General features: G+C 36.3%; 1 protein-coding gene across 5 annotated transcripts in view; it reads left to right on the top strand.

Moving 5' to 3' along the window:
• Nucleotides 1-20,878, top strand: part of Syx8 (syntaxin 8) — a 39,116-nt gene that overhangs the window by 15,574 nt on the left and 2,664 nt on the right. For all 5 annotated transcript variants that reach the window (XM_089087549.1, XM_089087573.1, XM_089087558.1 and 2 more), the window contains 2 exons: nucleotides 12,900-13,159; nucleotides 19,030-19,131. In XM_089087549.1, coding sequence (XP_088943675.1) covers nucleotides 12,982-13,159; nucleotides 19,030-19,131 — 280 coding nt within the window. In that variant the 5' untranslated portion in view covers nucleotides 12,900-12,981. The remainder of the gene's footprint in view (nucleotides 1-12,899; nucleotides 13,160-19,029; nucleotides 19,132-20,878) is intronic.

Below are 20,878 nucleotides of genomic sequence, written 5' to 3'. Positions count from 1 at the left end.
TTTAGTTATAACCAATAACTCTTGGTCATAAAATGGCTCATAAGTTAAAATACTATTCACGTGATTGCAAGACAGCAAACCTTATTGATTATGTTATTGTAAACGGAAGATTGGCAGGATCAATACAAGATATTAGGGTGTATATGCTAATGATGTTAAAAGTAAAGATTACCATCTAGTAGTGTCTAGTTTTAATTTAAAGCTGAAATGTTGGAAGGGCAACTACCTCCAAGAAAATTTCGATGTTGGTAGACTCTAGGATGAGAACTTGAGAAAAACTTTCCAGGAACAGCTGAATATGAAGCTAAAAGAGTTTAAAATTGGACTATGTAGAAGATGGATGGAATAATTTTGATGAAACAATTTGTGCAGTTGCTGTTGGCGTCTTAGGGAAGAAAACTATGAACGCAGCTAGGACTATTAGTGAAAAAACTTTGTGTTAAACAGACAGGAGAAAAGGACTGTACACGAATTATCTGAGCGATAGTGCCTGAGCTATCACACACTTTTGGTCCTCAGTTTTATAGATTATGAGCAAGCGTTCGTTAGTAGATTTCTTTAGCTCCTACCTCTATTTTTGGATCATTTTATTTTCTAGTATCGTATTAAGAAGGTAAAACGGTAAGACTTCTTAATACTCATTCTCCCAATTTACATGTATGCCTATTGGTCCTCTACCTTCATGCCGAACAAAAGAAACCCCTAATGATTTTATGTAGTTTTATTGTGTATTAAATTTTTTTTTTTTTTTTTTTTTTTTTTTTTTTTTTTGTTGTTACACGGTTTCGCACTCCTGCTTCTTATAGATTGAACTTGTTCTTCTTTTGTGTTCTTTTTTTCTTTTTACTAGTGGCAAACCCTCGCGAGCAACGTTTTTGGTGCGCTACTACTACTTCCTGTTGTACGCAACATATCACTCGGTAATTGAACAACTCTCAATCAAAATTTAATCATTGAGACTAGTATGTAAGTGGTAGATCTTAGAAGCTATACTAATGAGCACCATCTTTGTATTTACCTTCTTTGCATTATACGAGTTTCAGTAAATCCTGGACAGCGCAGTAAATAGCGAAGCTGGTACTGTTTATTATTATTATTTTTTTTCCTTTAAGAAGGCACTTTGTATGGAAGGAGTTGTCGTGGAAATTTTGGAAGGGGCTCCTTCGATTGGACATTGAGCATTCTAGGGTTCTTTTCAAGGTCGAAAGTAACTGTAGGGTAACCCCCCCCCCCCACATACACACATCCCTTTTCCCCAAGTACATCTGATCAAAATTTTTAGACTACAGTTTCTTCTATTATAGGTCCAACAGAAAGGCACAACAACTGTCCCTCTGGGGAAAGCACCCTATAATAGCCTATAGGGCGAGGATTATAAGCTGGAATTTTCCCATTGTTTATATCTAATTAACATAAATTGGGCGCAAAACCCTGCACTTTACTGAACAAATATAAATATTTTTACTTTTATAACTTTAATAAATCAAATAGTATTAAAATTTAGAATACTAAATATCAATGAATGTATACTTAAGTGAAAATACATATTCATTTGTATTTTTTTCAGTGAACTGGAAATCTTGTTTTGGTTTTGGCAAGCCATGGGCGTTTTTCGCCCAACTTCTGTTAATTTCTGATCGCTTTGAGCTCGACTCCGATAATTATTTAAATTTCTATTCGTTTTGGGTTTCATTTATTTATCGATGCTGATTTGTGGTAGTTTCACGCTTGGTAGATTATTTTATTTTATTTTTGCTCTTTTTTTGTTAAATGGAGTTCTTTACTTTTCTTTGAAAAGCTTATTATGTAGAAACAGTTTTTTTAATTAATTTCTGATCGTTTTATATTGACATAGTCTTTTCAGGGAAAAAGAAAATAATACTTTAAATCTTTTCGTTTTTTAAGACGTTTTTTAAGACAGACGTTTTTTTAAGGCAGTTTGGCCTGCTATTTGTATGCTGGAGAAAAATTTTCAGCAATTTTTAACAGCATACACCCTTTTAAAAATCTGGACACAAATAGTACTGTTTAATTTAGTTTCGTACCTCCTGTAGTTGACCTGAAATGGAAAACTTGATACCATTCGCAAACAAATCTGTTTACTTTCTTTGATAGCTTAGATACACTTACGCTATTTTGATTTGGTTAAATTTTAAGACAAGAAGTAGCCCCGAAAGTTTGAACATAATACCCTTTGCTGTTGTTGGGATACTGCTGAGATGCCTTATTGGGAATTAGCATTAACACAGTATGTTTTGATTTAATCTTATGGTAACATTTAGTTTTTAAACATAATGGGCAAATGAGACGGTGGGTATGGAAGGGGGACTAGTTGCCCTCCAATCAATTTTGACTATTTAAAAGGGCATCAGCCCTTTCTATTTTCAATCGAATGAGCCCTTTTCGAAGTTCCCACGACAACTCCTTCAACAACAACACAACAAAAAATAAACAACAACACAACAACAACAAAAAATAATACATTATACCCACATCGATCTTTACCATAAAAATGTCAAGCCTTCCAATCACTTTCAACTATTAAAAAGGGCCCTAGGCCTTTCGATTTTCAATCGAATGAGCACTTTTGAAAACGACAACGCTTTCTATAAACACCTTATATGCCCCCAGGGCATAAATTACAACCCTTACCCTAAGGTCATTCTCAAAGACCTAATTTGCAGAACTTTCTACTACGTTGAACAAAATGACTATCTGAAAATTTTGATTGGATGTGTTTAGAGGAATGGTGGGCGTGAGAGGGAGGTTAGTTGCGCTCCAATCACTTTCAACTATTACAAAGGGCACTCGCCCTCTCAATTTCGAATTGAATGAGCCCCTTTTGAAGTTTTACGACAACTCTATCTATAAAATCATATATGCCCCCAGGGCATAAACTACAACCTTTGCCCTTAGGGCTCTCGGGGGTTTGTCATTCTCAAATACATAATTTCCAGCTGGTTGCGTTGAAGGGTTTGGGCGTGAGCCTGCGTGGAGCGGTCAGTGGCGCAGATCTTGGTGGTAGTAGCAAATACTCGAGAGAGATCCTTGAGGCCTGACGTGGACTTTCAACTGTGTTGAACAAAATGGCTATCTCTAAACTTTGAATGAATGTTTTTGGGGAAATGGTGGGCGTAAGAGGAGGGTTAATTACTCTCCACTCACTTTCGATTATCAAAAAGGACAATTTCAATTTCCAATCAAATGAACCCTTTTTGAAATTTCTGTAACAACTTTCGATATAAACTTTAATGCCCCCAGGGCATAACTTACAACCCTTGCACTGAGGGCTCTGAGGGGGTTATCATCCAAAAGGACCTAATTTCCAGAATTTTCAACTACGTTGAACAACATTGATATTTCAAAATTTTGATTCGATACGTCTTGGAAAATGCTGGGCGTGAGAGGGGCGTTAGTCGCCATCCAATAAATTTCAACTATTAATAAAGACATGAGCCCTTTCGGTTTCCCATTTAATGAGCCCTTTTGAAGTTTCTTCAACAATGCTTTCAATAAAAAGTGTTTATGCCCCCTGGGCATAACTTACGGCCTTTGCCCTGAGGGATGTGGGGGGGAGGGGTTTTCATCCTTAAATACCTAATTTCCAGAACTTTCAACTACGTTGAATAAAATGGCTCTCTAAAAAGTTTGATTGGTTGTGTTTGGGGAAAAATTGGGCGTGAGAGGTGGGGTAGTTGCCCACAAATCACTTCCGATTATTTAAAAGGGTACTAGCCCATTGAATTTCAAATCGAACGAGCCCTTTTTCAAGTTTCTACGACAAAGATTTCAATAAAAACCTTATATGCCCTCGGGGCATAACTTATAATCCTTGCACTGAGGGTTGTGGGGGAGTGGCTGAGGAAAAGGTGGACGTGAGAGGGGGGTTAGTTGCCCTCAAATCACTTTCGACTATTAAAAAGGTTACTAGCCGTTTGAATTGCAAATCGAATGAGCCCTTTTTCAAGTTTCTACGATAAAGATTTCAGTAAAAACCTTATCTATATGTGTATCTATGTGTATTATCTCTATGTGTGTCGTCTCTATGTGTGTGTCGTCTCTATGTCTATGTCGTCTCTGTGTGTGTGTCGTCTCTGTGTGCGTGCTGTGTGTGTGTGTCGTCTGTGTGTGTGTGTCGTCTTTGTGTGTGTGTCTCTATGTGTGCGTGTCGTCTCTGCGTGTGTGTCGTCTCTGGTTTATGTTAGGTTAGGTTAGGGGTGATAGTTGCCCTCCAATCACTTTCGACTATAAAAAGGGCACTAGCCCTTTGAATTTCAAATCGAATGAGCTTTTTTTGAAGTTTCTACGACGACGCCTTCTTTAAAAATCTTATATCCCCCCAGGGTATAACTTAAAACCGTTGCCCTAAGGGTTGTGGGGGAGTGTCTTCCTCAAAAATATGTTTTCTATGTGAAAATCAACTACGCTGAACGACAGGGTTTTTAAAACCTGGGGTGTGGATGGGGTTGGGGGAAGGAAGGGCGTGGGGGGGCTGGTTTCTATCCAATCCCTGTCGACAAAAGGACTCAGCACGTGCCCTTTGATTTTCCAACCGAACGATCCTGTATTGAATCTTCACCAACGACAACTTCTATAAAAAACCATGTGTGCCCCAAGAGCATAAATTAAAACTTTGCCCTGGGGGTTGTAGGGGGAGTGTCCTCCTCAAAAACATATTTTCTATCTGGAAATCAACTACGCTGAACAAAATGGCTATCTCAAAATTTTGATTGGATGTGTTTTGGGGAATGATGGGCGTAGGGGGGCTAGTTGCCCTCCAATCACTTTCAACTATTAAAAAGGGCACTAGTCATTCCAATTTCTAATCGAATGAACTCTTTTCGAAGTTTCTACGACAACTCCTTCGATACGAAGTGCCCGGGTATGGAGGAAAAAAAAATACATTGTGCCCACATCGTTCTTTACTTAGGCAGCGCTAGCGCGCTGCCTATGATTCAAAATGCACAGAAAGTTTTAACCTAATATCCATAGATACTGCAATTCCGTTTTGGCAGCCTAGAGGGACATGGTGTCTGTTAATTTGGTTCAAGGTTCCTTGAAAATGCCAATTGATTACCTTCTAGTAATCAATATTGCAGATTTGCCATTTTGACAACCTCAATGCACACAATGTTCATTGATTAAGTTGAAGATAACCCAAATGTTTCAGCTCAATAACATCAGCTGTTTCTTACAGATATGCTGTTTTGAAAACATGGATGCATGAAATGAATGCAACTTAAAATCCTCATATTGCATATCTGCCCTTTTGACAATCTGGAAACACATAGTGTCTTTTAATTTAGGGTAACTTTCCATGTAATTTCAACTTAGTACTTTTACCTTTTCCTAAGATAGTGTAGATTCATCCTTTTGACAACCTAGATGAGTATAGGTTGGTTAGGTTTAGTTGAACATTCCCTCAGTATGCTCTTATAGCTCCTACTGAATACTTTTTAAGTATGCCTAAGATATTGATGATACACTTTTTGAACAGCCTGAATATTGTGTTTTGGTTAGCTATACAATCTCCTCAATTTGCAACGAAACTTTCAAATTAATGCCCTAGGCCATTCCTGAAGTATTGCAGATGAGCTGTTTTGACACCCTGAATTCATTTAGAGTACTATATTTTGATTCGCTTAATATTCCCTAAAATTTTTATCAAGGACCCTTAGAGACCCAAGGTCAAACATGCCTACATGCCTACTTTCCCCAATAACAAACCAAAATAGGAAAAGTGGACAAGTGTTATAGTTAGCTGCCCTTGCTCCACTGCCTGCAGGAGCCATGTCACCACAATATGCATAGTTGCTGAATATTTTGCAAATTTTAAATAAATTACCAGCCTCAAAATTTTAATCAGATGTGGGCGTGGGGGTGGGGCAGGCAGAAATAGGAGGGTGTGGGAAGAATTTGGTTGCCCCTTCCCCCCAGTCTCTTTTACTCTTAGAAAGGATGCTAGGGTTTGTGATGCCACATAAAATCCCACAAATTTGTGATGTCACTTGAAATTGATATATTGGGCCATTTTTAGTTAATATGGGGAGAAAATTTTTTTTTTTAAATTTATAAAGAAAAAGATAAAGATTTCTTTAAAAAGATAAAGAAATCTTTTTAAAAATTGCCATACAGTAGTCCAGAATAAATACAGGGACACAAGAAAGTGGTATGTAATGCAAACATTGGATTAATCATTTAATATAGGCCAAACTCCAACAACATATAATATAATCAATGTTAAAGCAGCAAAAAATTTGCTGCTTAATATTGATTAAAACAGAAATTTTCCCTGTGGTTTTGACGGGAGAAAAAGTGTTTGGAGTTGAAAAAGTGTTGTTTTTTACAAAAATTGTCAAATCCTCAGTGCCTTTACCCTAGTTGGGGACAGAGGCTTGGGGAAAAGCAGATGGTGTCTCATGGCAGGTCAAAGAGTCAGGTGTCCCCAAAGGAACCTGAACAAAAAGGGAAGAATTTTTCTAACTTGCAGAGAAAAGATCAAATCTTACAAGAATTCTGCGCTTGGATGAAGGCTAAACCTACAGAAGCAAGATATTTTGTTATGAAAGTTGATATCTTTTCCTGAGTTGTCAAGTATGACGATTGGGATAAAGTGACAGTTATTGGTTCATTTAGTCTACTTGACAAAGTTGCTGAAACTGTCCCAAAATTCACCTATGAGAGGGCAAATTGGTAGGCAACAAACAAAATACTGACAGTGTTCTTGAAAAATAATTTTTTGCCAAATGTGCATAGAGGCTTGGAAGTATCATGCTAAGAGTGACATGGCTGCCAGATGATAGACAGAAGGTAACTGGAACCACTCTAATAATTGAAACATCTTGTCATAAAACAGGAATGAATCTGGTGGGTCTCTAGGGTCTAACAAAACCTTTTCAGAAGGGTTTTGGTGGTAAGCAACTATGCAATTATATATCCAGAAGCAATACCACTTCTTTCAACTCATTTACTGAAGATTCCTTACAAATTAATCAAGTTTTTCTACAGAGTGGGGTCCCTTCAGAGATCCTGAGTAACAACAGAGTAGCCATATCTCTTCAGCCAGTACCACTTCTTTCAACTCATTTACTGAAGATTCCTTACAAATTAATCAATTTTTTCTACAGAGTGGGGTCCCTTCAGAGATCCTGAGTAACAACAGAGTAGCCATATCTCTTCAGCAATGCAGAAACTGCATGTGGGTCTTGGAACTAAACCCATTTGTGTCAGTATTTACAACTTGGAGACTAATGGATTGGTTGAGAAGTTAAATGGTCCTTAGTGAAGATGACCTGGTAATTCGTCAGAAATGAGCCAATAAGTGGGATCCATATTTTCTATATCTGAATTTCTCTCTGGAAAATCAAACAGGCTTCAACAAGTTTCTGACTATTGGATCTAATTTATGAGAATAGTGTCAGAGGGCCACTGTTTATGTTGCAATAGGGGCGGGGGAGAAAAAAAGGTACTTCTGAATCAGTAGTATTGGTCAACATCCAGGAACATCTTTGCAAACGGACTACACCTGACTTTTCTTTAGTTTCACAAATCGAGGTGGATAAGCTCTCGGCGTCTAATTTATATTTGTGATAACAGCCGATTGGTTTCTCCACTACTTTTCCATTTGATGTGTACCTGAGTAGGATTGCTAATTGTTCTTTTCTAGAAACATCTTTTGTCTCGTCAACAAGAATAGCAAAGTAATTAGCTGATTCTACTTCTGAATAATGTCTTGGTGCAAAGCATTTCCTATCAGTGTAACTGCGTCATTTTTGGTACTGATGACAGCAATAGTGACCATATAGGCGCTGTAACTGGAGCTTCAGCTTTTCGTTGCCTTTAGACATTTCCTCCATCAATTCAACCAAATTACCCTGGTTTGCAGATGTTTCTGATTCGTCATGACCCCTCAAAGTAAGACCCTGGTGGCCAAGAAAGCAAATACCGCGAACAATATACTTCACATGATCTCTATTTTCCTGAACCTCTTGAGATCTGGATTGAATTAAGGCATTCGTTATAGATCTCAAGGTATCAGTACTATTTGTCTTAAATTCCGTCCATGCTGACATACTATGCCTGTGTCTTTCAGAACCATCAAGTTGCTTTAATAGAGCAGAACTGTCTCTCTACTTGCAAAATCTTGACTCAATGAAAGCCCTTTTTCCAGCAGTTTCTCCAGCCTTTAGAGTCCCCATAGAAAAATGGCGGCAAGCAAAACAAAACACTGAATTCAAGTTTTTTGAGCATTCAATCCATTCATAAGTCTTATAGTAATTTGTACTGAATTTGCTACCATTAGAAGTAGAAGCTGGATATCTTTCAAGAATAGGTTGAGCTGGTTTGTTGTGACATGTCATAGAGATATCTGAGAGAGATTCTTGACTGCTGCTGCTACTGGAACCCTCAAGGGGTTCAGGAATGTAGACCAAACTTTCATGTTGACCTGAGGCAGTTATTGTTCTGCTTGTTTCCAAAGGACTGTCACAGGTGGGGGAATATATATATACTAACCCGACACTTTTAGCGCTGTCACAATTGCCAGTTCCTTCTTTTTTCTTCCGCATTTTCACAGTAAAAAAAATCCAAAGTTTGTTGTCGCTTTTTACTCATAATTTGATTAGAAACTCTTCACAACAAACAATAAAGAAATACTGACCAGCTGACGTCTAGTTTTGAATAAACCCTACCCAGAAATCACATTTCCAGTTGGGTAGATGGGTAATAAAATAGCCTAGATGCACTTTTAGACATTACAAAATAAGATTGTCTCCTAATGGTAAAATTAGGGTGGTACTAGAGTGGGAAAGACGGGACATTTCAAAGCAAGGTCATCAAAAAGTAACAGTGCTATTTAATAGCTGTGCAAAACAATGCACATGGGCAACAAATAAAAACGACCAGTTAGCCAGTCTTGCTGGTTTAATATAGCACATAACTAAGATAAAACATAGCTGTGAAATATAAATGAATGGTAATTTTCAAAGTCTAGGGGGAGGCTCCCGCCCCCCTCCGGGGGGGGATATATACATCTCTCAATTCCTATTTGGAAACAAGATGTTAGGGTTACTTCTGCTTGAAGTTGTACCAGGGCCTTCTTCCATTCTTGACTTCCTTCCTTCCTTCTTCCAAACAATAAGTTTTGCTGGGGAGTCTCAGTCTGATGCGGTCTATTGCCCAATGTTGTGACGGCTCATCCGCTATGAGTGGGGAATTTAACAGAGCTCAAGCAAAGTTTTGGGAGAAGGTACCTCATGCAGTTTACAGATCAAACTTGGTTTTGACAGACTGCCTAAAAAATATCAGCGAACTTACAGAATTTTTCTCTGTGGTGCAGACATTACACATTTATATGATGCAGCAATACTCGACACGAGCTATTTGTGGAATCCCAGCGTATTAGCGCTTGGAGCTTGAGAGGACTGTCCAGACTCGCTGGTTTTACGCAGTCTGCTCTATTTCGAAGGTGAAGGCAAGATTTGATTGTATTGTTGCTGTGCTTGCCACAGTCTCTGATAGTTCCAACGGCGATAGTTCCAAATCAACTCTGCCTCTTTTGTCTCAACTTTGCACATAATGGAAAAAGTATTAGTCATTGTAAATTGTTTATCAGAGCAACTTCAATCCGAAACTTTGTTGATTAACAAGGCACTTGCACTGATTTCTGGGACATTTGAGGCACTCCAAAAGCTAAGAAATGATAAAAAATGGAACAACTTAAGGAAAAACATAACCGAATTCCTGGTTTTACACAATATCCAGGAATCGAAATCTCCACAATCTAAAACCAGTGCTCAAAGCAAGAGAATTCAAGCCATTTCCATTCGTCTCAAAGACTTTCTTTCAAACTCATCAACCGGTAAACGCAATACCAGTCAGCCAGCTCAATCAGACTCCAGTAAACTTCTGTACTTTGAGGTAAAAGACTGTTTCACGAGGGAGATTGACCAACGTTTTATGCAAAATATGCCTCTGCTGGACGCTTTATCTGCCTTTGACCCCTCAAGCTCCGATTTTCTCGAACTTTCAAAAGTGGAAAGGTTTATGCGTCATTATTAAGGGATTCTCGATGTTCATGACCATGCCATAGAATCTCAGCTTTCTCTTGCAAAGCTGCATCTGTCAAAAAGTGATATTTCAAAAATGGATCTTCTTCGAGCTATCGAAATCTTATCCGACCTCTCAGTTTCCTATTCTGTAGTACTAAAACTGATGAAGCTACTTGCTATTTTATCTGTGAACACTACTAGCAATCTATTTGCTACTAGAAGGGCTCTCTGCGACCGATGGCGGGAAACGACAGACTCCGTGATCTCATGATAGTGGCCGTTGAAAAACACGAGGTAAAGAAACTGGATTTGGATAGAGTAATCGACGATTTTGTCAAGCAGTGAAGTCGCCGCTACCCCCTGTTTTAGGTAACTTTGCTCAATGTTTTTTTTTTTTTGGACTCTTCATTAAAAAAAAAATCGACAAAAAATCCTTGACCCCCCCTCCCCCTCTACATTTTCGTGAATTGGCGCCACTGAAAGGAGAGCATTTACAAAATTATAAAGATGTTGATAGTTATGTAATAGCCAACATAAAGATGGTAGACAATTTGGTTTTCAGGAATGAATCGACCAAGGATAGAGCCAGGGGCCAAAAATGTTTTCACTTTTGTACCCCCCTCCCCTCCTTTAAAAGGCACTGGCCTCCAATGAACTTGGATCAAAATATCAGAAATCTGTGCAGATTAGACAAAAAATAAGTGTTTTAAACCCCATACTTTTTCTAAATTGACAAGTTCGTTAAGAATTTTCTCAAATCTGTTTGAAATTTCACAAAAATTCATTTCGTTTTTAAAAATTCCCCTTGAACGATTGTAATTTTCTCTTAAAATTTAGAGTCAAAGGAAAGTAGAGTCATGGCATAAATAAGGAACAACATATTGTTTGCTAAAGATACAACAGGTAATTGATGCAATCTTCTTATCTTCAAAACTAGGCAAAGATTAGAGATACAAGCTTGATAACAACTATATATAGTTTAGGCTCTAAACTCTTTCTTGAAAGCTGTGTTAACTAACTCAACTATTTTCTAGGATAGCCAAAAGCCATAAAATCATATTTTACAGCCCATTATGCAGTTTGATTGACTTAACCAGGAAATTGATGAAACAACCCACCTCTTACATCTTTTTTTTTTTAACAGCATGGCTCATCAAGTTTTTTTATAAGTATTTTTACCTTAATCCAAGTTTCATTATGGTAGTTCTTGAGTAAGTTTATTAGAGTTATGATGTTTTTCTCTCCTTTTTTCCCATATGGTCTACCCTTTGTTAGAAGAATGCTTGGAAATTGATTTTTGGCAGGCATGCCATTTATTGAAATTTGTTTTCCTGATGGGAGGGGAGAGCAGCTTCAGAATTACAGCAGCTTCAGAAAGGCGACCTAATTTTTGTTTTAATTTCTAAACTGGACTTTAGTTGATTTCTTGATTAACGATACTGAAGATTCATTTAAAATTATCAAGTTTATGCAACTTTATCAAGCTTGTATACCTGTTAGTACAATATTTCAGTGAATTATTTTTAAACATGGATGATTCAGGTACGGTACTTGAATTATGTGGAATAATTTTCTTCATTTAGCTTCATAAGAATTGAGAGGACGGTGGTGTATACTAGAAAAGGCAGCTTGCCTACCATCTAGCATGATAAAAAAATTGCCTGTAAACCTCAAAGTGGAGTATTTTTAAGAGTAGGTATAATGTTCTAGTTATTACAGTATCATGTATTTTCCATGATCTGGAAAAGTATAGCAGAAATTATACCAGTGTTGATTTTTTTTTTCTGATCATTTCATAGAAAGAATGGTAACATTGAGATGGTAGAGAGGGGGAGGAAATATTTTTTTGGTGAAGATATTTTCTGGTTGCTTCCTATATATCTTGAATCTGCTCAGATATCTTTCAGTAAATCTTTTGATTCTAAGGGTTGAAATATAAGAGGATACTATACTAATTTTTGATTAGCGCTTTAAATTCTGCCTTTTTTGGAAAAACTTACCACATCTGGTGTCTGATAGCGGGATAAGATCCTTCAGATCAGAGAGGTTTTGAACGATGGATCTGAAATAGGGACAAAGGACAAAGTTTCTGCTATTCATAGAAGCGATCCCGTCTTAAAACCTTCTGGGTTAATAGGGCATGCCTGTGGAGTGAACTTCCTGTCTTTCCCATCTCAAGTTTGTTTTAGTTTGCTTTTGATAAGTAATTGAGCAATTTTGTTGGTTTGTAAAAGGGAAAGACAAAATATTTTGTTTGGGAAAAAAGTCAAAGCTGTTCATATTTTCTCTCGAATTTGAGATAAACTCTAAAATTGATTTCTTGCTTGGTTTCTAAACTGCTACTTTTGAAATTCCCGCAACAAGTACAAAAAATTGAGCAAGAAATGTTGTATAAATTTTTTTATTTTTCATTTCAGAATAGGTGCTTAATTTTTGTTTGGTTAGCCAATAGCAATAGAGTAATTTATTTGTCGGTAATTGGAGTGATATAGGAATCCAGTATTTTGGTAGATTTTGACATTATTATTGAAAAATTTTTGAGCAATAGGAAAATTCTTTTTGGTAGGTGCGATTGTTTTGTGAAATTGTATGCCTGAGAATCCTTTTTTGGGCGTTAAACAATAAGCATCTTAGCTGAAATCTCGAAGTTAGTTAATCTGGATGCCAAAAAGGGCATACGATATTGAACTGGTTTAGGACCTGTGCTTTAGTTTCCGTGTTCTGGATATACTAGTGTGATTTTAGAACCATTTTGTACTTTTATACTTATTTTACACGCAATTTTTATAATCATGATTCTAATGTTGGTCAGTCAAACAAGTTTTCTATCATAATTTAAAAACATTTCAGGTTGGGAATCAAAGACTGGATACTTCAAGGAGATCCAAAACTTATTTACGGCTAATAATTCGAAGAATTCTGGCTCTTTGTGATGTACCAGCCACTCCCAACTAATGAAGATGCCGATGTAGAAGCTTACGGAAGACTAAGGCAAGGATTTGCAGAGGCATTGACGGAACAAGATAGAGGCATAGACGAATTGGCGAAAATCATCAGCCGACAAAAGACTATTGCAACATCCATTGGAACTGAAGTTGTATCCCAAAATGGTATTCTTTTTTTTTACTTGAGCATGAATCTCTTTTGTACCCATCTTCAAAGATGACGTTAAAAGAAATTGGGGTAGCCTCAATATGAGTAGGTGTAATTGAAATTAAACTGGCTCAAGTCAGTGCAGGATTTATAGACTATTGTAAATATGGATAATCATGAGCCGCCCTAGCCTAGTAGATTGCACGGCGGGATGTGTGTTCAAGTGAACATCTGTGTAACCGAACCCTTTGTTTATCTCAAGCTTTTGCAACTCTAACCATATTTAACTCATCCCTCATTGAACTCGGTCCAATTTAACTGGACCTTGGTTGAACCGAACCTTCATTCCACTCAATCCTCATGTAATTCAACTCAGCCTGTAAATCGCTCCCCTTTTGAGTCAACTCAACCTAAGGCCTAAGAACAAGTTTGAACTAACACTGATTACAGACTGAGCAAGATAGAGGCATAGACGAATTGGCGATAATCATCAGCCGACAAAAGACTACTGTAACATCCATTGGAACTGCAGTTGTATCCCAAAATGGTATTCTTTTTTTCACTTGTGCCTGAACCTTTTTTTGTACCCATCTTCAAAGATAACGTTAAAACAAATTGGGGTAGCCTCAACATGAGTAGGTGTGCAACTAGCACTGATTAATGGCTAGGAACTTGGCTTTCGGTCGCTGATAAAAGGTTATAAATAGTTTATTTTAAAATGTTAATATGAATGAATGAGGGTCGTTGAATTTAGACGTTGGTCCAGAAATTTAGAATAGCTTTTTCTCCAGTCAGGCTTAAATTTGTACCAGTGAACCAGCTTTGTATTTCAATGGTTTTTATTTCAATTGGTAGTTTTTTGAAACTTTTTATTTTCCTCTCGAAAATGGGACATGGAAGGGGAGTATTCAAACGGAAGATTTTAAACGCCAGTTTAAGGGTTTTCGATCGTGTAGATTTCAGTAGTAGACATTTTATTGTTCAAGCCTTTGCATTCCAGAAATGATACTAGAATCACATTTTGGTGCTATAAGGTATTTTTTGATGGTGATATCATGACGGAATTATAAAAAGCACGTGAATCTGTGCACGTGAGCACGGCTCTGCGATGCTCTAGTGCCCTGAAGAGATAAAAAAAGGACCCATCACTATTTCCAGCTCTTTTTATTTTCTTGTTATGTTGTTGATTTAAGGAGGGTTGAAATCAATAAATGGGTTGGTTGAGATGAATGGAGGTTGAATGTAACAGGGTTGTTTTAAATAGGTGTTGAGTTGCATGAGGATTGTGTTAAATGAGGGCTGAATTTCACGAGGGGGGTTGAGCTCAACGGGGTTCAGTGCACAAGAACCGCACGCTGAACATACGGTTTCCTGTCTTCCCAGGTCAGGGTTTCAGTCCTGGAGTCACCAATTCTTTAACTTGGGATAGGGGTGGTGGTGGGACAACCTGGCTTGTCTCCAAGTACAATTAAGTGTTTGGAGTATCCTAAGCACACCTATACAAAAAAGAGGACCTTAGAAAACCAAAAAAATGTGAGTGTTCAAGTTCGAATCTTTTGTCAGTTGACGTCCCTTCTACTCAAGGAAAAATTTTCTAATATTTATCTTTAAGCATCAGTAGTATGTATACTTATGCATATAGGCATATTCCTGATCATGTTTAGTTTTTGGTGAGTGTGGATATCATACTCACGAAATAGAGAATGCTGAACCATGGCGAAGTGAATTTGCTGATTGGTGGACCATTTTTTAATTATTTTTTTACTGATAATTCTTATTTTTGTTGTCTTTTATTTTGAATTTATTTTCCACCTCACAACCATCAGTTTTACTACCTATATATCGTACATCAAGAGTGGTCCCCAGCTACATCCAAGCAATATGCAGCAGGGAGTATTTGGTTGTTAGTATTCCTATTTAATTTTCAGTTTTGTTCGAATGTAATTAATTTTAATTCGACAGTGATTTTCTAACGCTTTTATTCAGAAGCTCTATACCATTATACCATTTTGAAAAATGTACTTCAGGATATACATTGTGTTAGGCATTATTGCCAAAGAAAAAGCTTTTTTGTGTTTTCCCGAAAAATGTTTCTGATTTTATAAAGAAATATGAAGGGATAAGACAAATTTGCATATTTCCAGTGTATTGGTAATCAACAAGTTGACTTTTTCTCAGGGCCAGAAAGGCTGTCGACCAGAAAAGTGTCCCAATTAAAAGCACCTTCACAATAATCTTTTAAGAACAGTATATTAAAAAAAAAACTCTTCTTGTATATTGTTTTCAGTTTATTTGGGTAAAGTTCAAGAACAGAAAAAATAATTCTTAGATTACTTTTAGCCCTTAAAATGGTAATGTATTTGCAATTTGTTCAATGTGTTCCAGGAGGAGGGGTCAGATTTAGGCATTTCCCGTTTACGGTCTTGCTCCCAGTATCCTGAATCAATAAGTGCGCTCTTTGATACCTAATTCTTCAGGCCCTTGTTATTCAAACAGATACTTTTATATTATACAAGTTAACAATCCTTAAGCAGATCTTCCATCAATTTATTTGTTGATTATGGGCGCTGACCTTACCACTATGGGTTTACAATGTGGATTCTGTCCATATGCTACTGAGGAGTCCATCAGATCTAAGGAGTCGAGAAGTCGCTTAATATAACCTAGTTTTGCAGCAAATAGATATTATTCTTGCATGCACTCATAAGCCATCAAAGACAACCATTTTTGTGAAGAGGGCATTTTTGTGAAGTTTCTAGAGTCCCATTATTGGGGAAGGAAAGTAACCCCCTTCCCGAATTAGGAAAATAACCTTTTTTATATTTTCATTGAAAAATCAAGAAAACAGAAATGCCCTCGCCCATATGATGGCCCATTTTCAGGAACTTAAATTGGAGGGGAGGAAAATACCCCCCCCCCCCCTAAGTTATAAAATATATACTTTTAAAAATTTAGAGGGGGGTACTTACCCTCCCTCAAATTTCCATTCCTGAAAATGAATGATCAGAAGAAGGAAGGCATTTCTGCCCCCCTATAATGTATTTTTACCGTTTTCGTTAGAAACGAAAGATGAAAAAGGACAGAAATGCCTCCTCTTAATTTTTAAAAAGGTACACCCCTCATGTTTTTACTGAAAAAGAAAAGAAAAATATGATAATGGTCATTCATAAATATTTATTCACTAATTGAGTATGTGTATATAATTAATCAAAAGATATTTTTTCACAAAACAAGTTTTTCAAAAAAAGGTAAAGAACTCCATTAAATCAAAAAAGAAAAAAAAATGAATCGAATAATCTACCAATCATACAACTTCCATAAATCAATATCAATAAATAAATGAAACCCAAAACGAACAGAAATTAAATAAAATAACAGAGTCAAACTTAAATCAAGAAGAAATTAATATGAGTAGGGTTCTAAACCCCTATGCTTTCTAAAAGCCAGGATATAATTTGTTCTTTACTGAAAAAAATGATTTTAAATGTTTTTACTTTTATAACTTTAAGAAATCAAAAATTAATTTATATTTTAAGGAATAAATATCAGCTTATATATATTAGACTGACAATGCACATTCATTTGAATTCTTTCAGTTAAGTACAAATTATATTTTGGCTTTAAGAAAACATAGGGGTTTTGAACCCTACTCATATTAATTTCTGCTTGTTTTGAGTTTGACTCTGTTATTTACTTTAATTTCAGTTCGTTTTGGGTTTCATTTATTTATAGATACTGATTTGTGGAAGTTGTATGCTTTGTAGATTACTTGATTCTATTTTTGTTCATTTCTGATTTAATTGAGTTCTTTCCTTTTTTTCGAAAAACTTATTTTGTGGAAAAAGTTTCTTTCATTAATTTCTGTTCGTTTTATATTGACATAGTCTTTTTCGGGGAAAAAGAAAATAATAGTTTGAATCTTTCCGGTTTTCTTTAGAGAATTTATAGTTTGGCCTGCTGTCTGTATGGCGGAGAAACTTTTTCTGTAATTTTTAGCAACATTATTTCTTTTGAAAATCGTGTCACATATATTAATTTTTAATTTAGTCATATACATCATCTAGTTGACCTGATGAATGAAAATTAATACAATTCTCCATGAAGTTGTATGTAGGCCTATGCTCTTTTACAGCCTGGATGAAATTACACTCTTTTGATTTAGTAAAATTATAAGACCAGAAGTAGTAATAGAGGTAGCCCCGAAAATTTGAACTTAATACCCTCAGTCGTTCCTGGTATATTGCTGAGATGTCTTATTGGCAACCAGAATAAAAACAGTGTGTTTTGATTTAATTTTAAAGCAATATTTAGTTTTTAAGCATAATAGGCAAATTACATATCTGGGGGGAGTTGACATATCCGATAGCCCTAGAGATATAGCTACTAGACTATTCTGCTATACTCAACAAAACAGTTGGCTTAATATTTCGATTGGAGGTGTTTAGAAAGGTATGATCTAAAAAGAAGGGCTGATTGCCCTCCACCCACTTTTGACTCGTAAGGGGGCACTAGAACTTTTAATTTTCAATCAAATAACCTCCTTTAAAATATCAATGATATTACTAGCTATGAATGAGCATCGCTGCCCATGTCCTTAAATTCCCTACAGTGCTTATATGCCCTTTTAATACCTGTATGCATATAGGTTTTTCGTTTAATTGAAACTCCTTTTAAACGTTCCTAAAAGCTTCAATTTAATTCCATTAGTGTCGTTAGTTACAGTAACCGTAGAAGCAGCATTAAACGAATACACACAGTGGCTTCTGGTTAGCTCAAAATCCACAACCTATGAAGATGTGAAGGTGAAATTTTCAGAGAATATTTCTGTTGTACAGATGACAACCTGCCATCCGTATGCAGGTTGTCAAAAGAGCATATAAGCAATATCTTAGGAACCGTTTCGTGCGTGAAATTAAAACTTACAACGCTTGTTGTGGACGATGTTGAAATAACCATAAGACAATATTTGCATCATAATACTAATGCTTCTACTCCTACAACTATTGCTACTATTACTATTGCTACTATTAACTGTACTCCTACTGCTACTACTATATTAACTGGTGCTACTAATACAACTAATAAGCCTAAAGGTATTAAGGCGAAAATTTTGGGCAATATTGTAACTGTATTGAAATAAATCGAAACACACTGTGCCCACATAGGTTGTCAAGAAGACGTATCAGCAATGCTTCAGGACCGGTTGATGGTATTAAGTTAAAAATCTCATCGTGTGTTGAAGGGGATGTTAAAAAAAGGTGCTATTTGCATACTGGTAATAATGCTACTACAACTATTGCTACGCATAATTACTGAACCTTTCAAAAATGCTAAAAAAAAATTATGTCTCAAAACTTTGTTTGGATATTTGTTATGGGAAATGATGGGCGTGGGGAAGGAGGTTCCTCTCAAATCACTTTGACTCTTAAAAGGGCACTATAACTTCCAATTTAAAATCAGATGAGACTCATCAGAATTTAACATGACCGCCCATTCCATAAAAACCTTATATGCACCCAGTGCATAACTTATAAACCTTGTTTTGAGGGGTGTGAGGGGGGTGTTATCCCCAAAGAACTAATTTCCAGAACTTCCAACTACGTTGAACAAAATGCCTATCTCAAATTCTGATTGGATGTTTTTGGGGAAATGGTGGGCATGGAAGGGGTGTTAGTTGCCCTCCAGTCACTTTCGGCTATTAAAAAGTGCACAAGTCCTTCCAATTTCCAATCAAATGAGCCCTTTTCGAAGTTTCTATGACAATTCCTTCGATATGAAGGCAAAAATTGTGTAATTGAGCAGTTTATTTTCAACTTTGCCAATAAAAATTCAACAACCTATTGGTTACTTTTAATCTTATTCTCATGTTTTTTGCAATTATTTTTAGATTTGATTGATGGGATAACCGATCAATCCGACTGGACCAGGGACCGACTGATGCGTCAGACTGATAACGTCATTGCTACCGGGAAAAAGGATGTAACCTGGCGTAAGTAGCATTATATGGCACCTTCTAGAAGCCAGTCGTCATCTCTGATATTCAAATTTCTTGTTCTTATTTTCTTTCAACCGTAACTATAGCTCTTCTATAACAACTCTATTTAAACAATTTGTTTGTCCAAGCTTTGTATTGTGACTGGAGAAGAAACGATAGCTTTAGTACTTTTTGTTTATGTCAAATTCATTTCATTCAGACATTTCATTTCATTCATCAATCCTTTCGTTTAGACTAGACCTGAACAAGAGTTCTTCACCTCCCTTATTGTTGTGTAAAAACGCCACTGACATTTATTTTAAAGCTTCATTTTTCAGTCTACATCCTTAATATTTGTGTTATAGGGGAGGGAATAAAAGCGACCCTTTCATTGTGGCAATATTTTCTATGAGGCATAAGATATTGATCTCTGCTTGTTCAGGAGTTTGATCCCAGCTGCCGCAAGGCTGAGTGACAGGCTTGCCACCTGGCACTGTAAAAAGATTCAGCATCTGAAACGTCGACAATTCTCGGTGCGGAGTTACATGTAAACAGCCTGTTCCTCGACTCAAGTACAATTAAGAAAAGTACCCATCATTTTAGGACTGAAGTATTTGAAAGTTTAAAGATGATTAATTATGATTGTGTTCGGGAACACGCTTAGTTTCTTCGCTTGTGTTTCATAAATATGTCACACCCATCGTCTCGTTTATGACATTTTTTTTTATACACTGAACTTTGATGGTATTTGTCTCGTTGTTTCATAGTCAATATATCTTCCTCTATACAGTAAAACATAATTATTTTAACGTCGATATTTATAGCACCACTAGATGCTTATGACGTCCTGCTTATCTCAGAAATTTTAAATCAAGTGTGTGTGTACATTGAATGAAATACATTGAAATAAAGTATTTTCATCTATTTGTTACCAAGTGAATGCAACTCATAATTGGACTTTTATGGGGACTATGGGAAATCTAGTGATAAGAGCCATATTAAATAGCAGATACTACAATGAAATTTTGTAGAATAATTTTGGAGTAATTAGAGTCGTTGTGAAAGAAAAAAAATCAAAAGTTGTAACTAAAAAATTCCTGTAAATTCTGCTTTGACGGATATAAAGTAAGGGCTGGAGGGAGGCGATGAAGGCTCACGAAACGGAATTTTTGCTCTAAAACTAATCGATGAAGCCATGACTTCTGCTGGAGGTAAATTCTTATGGTAGCTAATTTCTCAACGATATCGAACGGAAATGCCACGCAGTCAATTTATCTCAGTGGGCCATAAATTTGGTTAGCTTATAAATTCGACGAAAAAAAACTGCATAAAGTTGGCTAATTATAGAATAAATATTGAAAAATATTTATGTTAAGGATTTATATGTTGTTTCTAAATTTAGAACTCGAAATCCAGTTCATTGTTCAATTTACATCTCGAACTCGAGCTTTTGTTTACAAGCTTCACTTCTTCATTTTCACCTTCTTTTATTTTATGCCTAAAGCGTATCTAGAATAATTGCACGATTACATTAATCATAATATCTTACTAGTCTTGACAATTAAAAAAAGAATCAAAAGTGATTGAAACAGCTCGAAGGAATTAAGTTTACCTCTTCGGTGAGTTAGTTTTTAGCTCTGTCGATCATTCGATCGCATAGATTCGACATATGTTCCCCCTGTATAGAATTCTGGGACAGTCAGAATTTTTGAGGTTAGGAGTTGCTTTGGTTTCCTCAACGCTGGTAATGATCACAATGGAT

This window comes from Artemia sp. Qi Xiang Cuo, chromosome 1, assembly GCF_049724085.1.
Source record: "Artemia sp. Qi Xiang Cuo chromosome 1, ASM4972408v1, whole genome shotgun sequence".
In the NCBI taxonomy this organism is placed as follows: domain Eukaryota; kingdom Metazoa; phylum Arthropoda; class Branchiopoda; order Anostraca; family Artemiidae; genus Artemia; species Artemia sp. Qi Xiang Cuo.
Note: the sequence above shows the minus strand (reverse complement) of the source record. Positions and strands in the feature narration are given on the sequence as shown.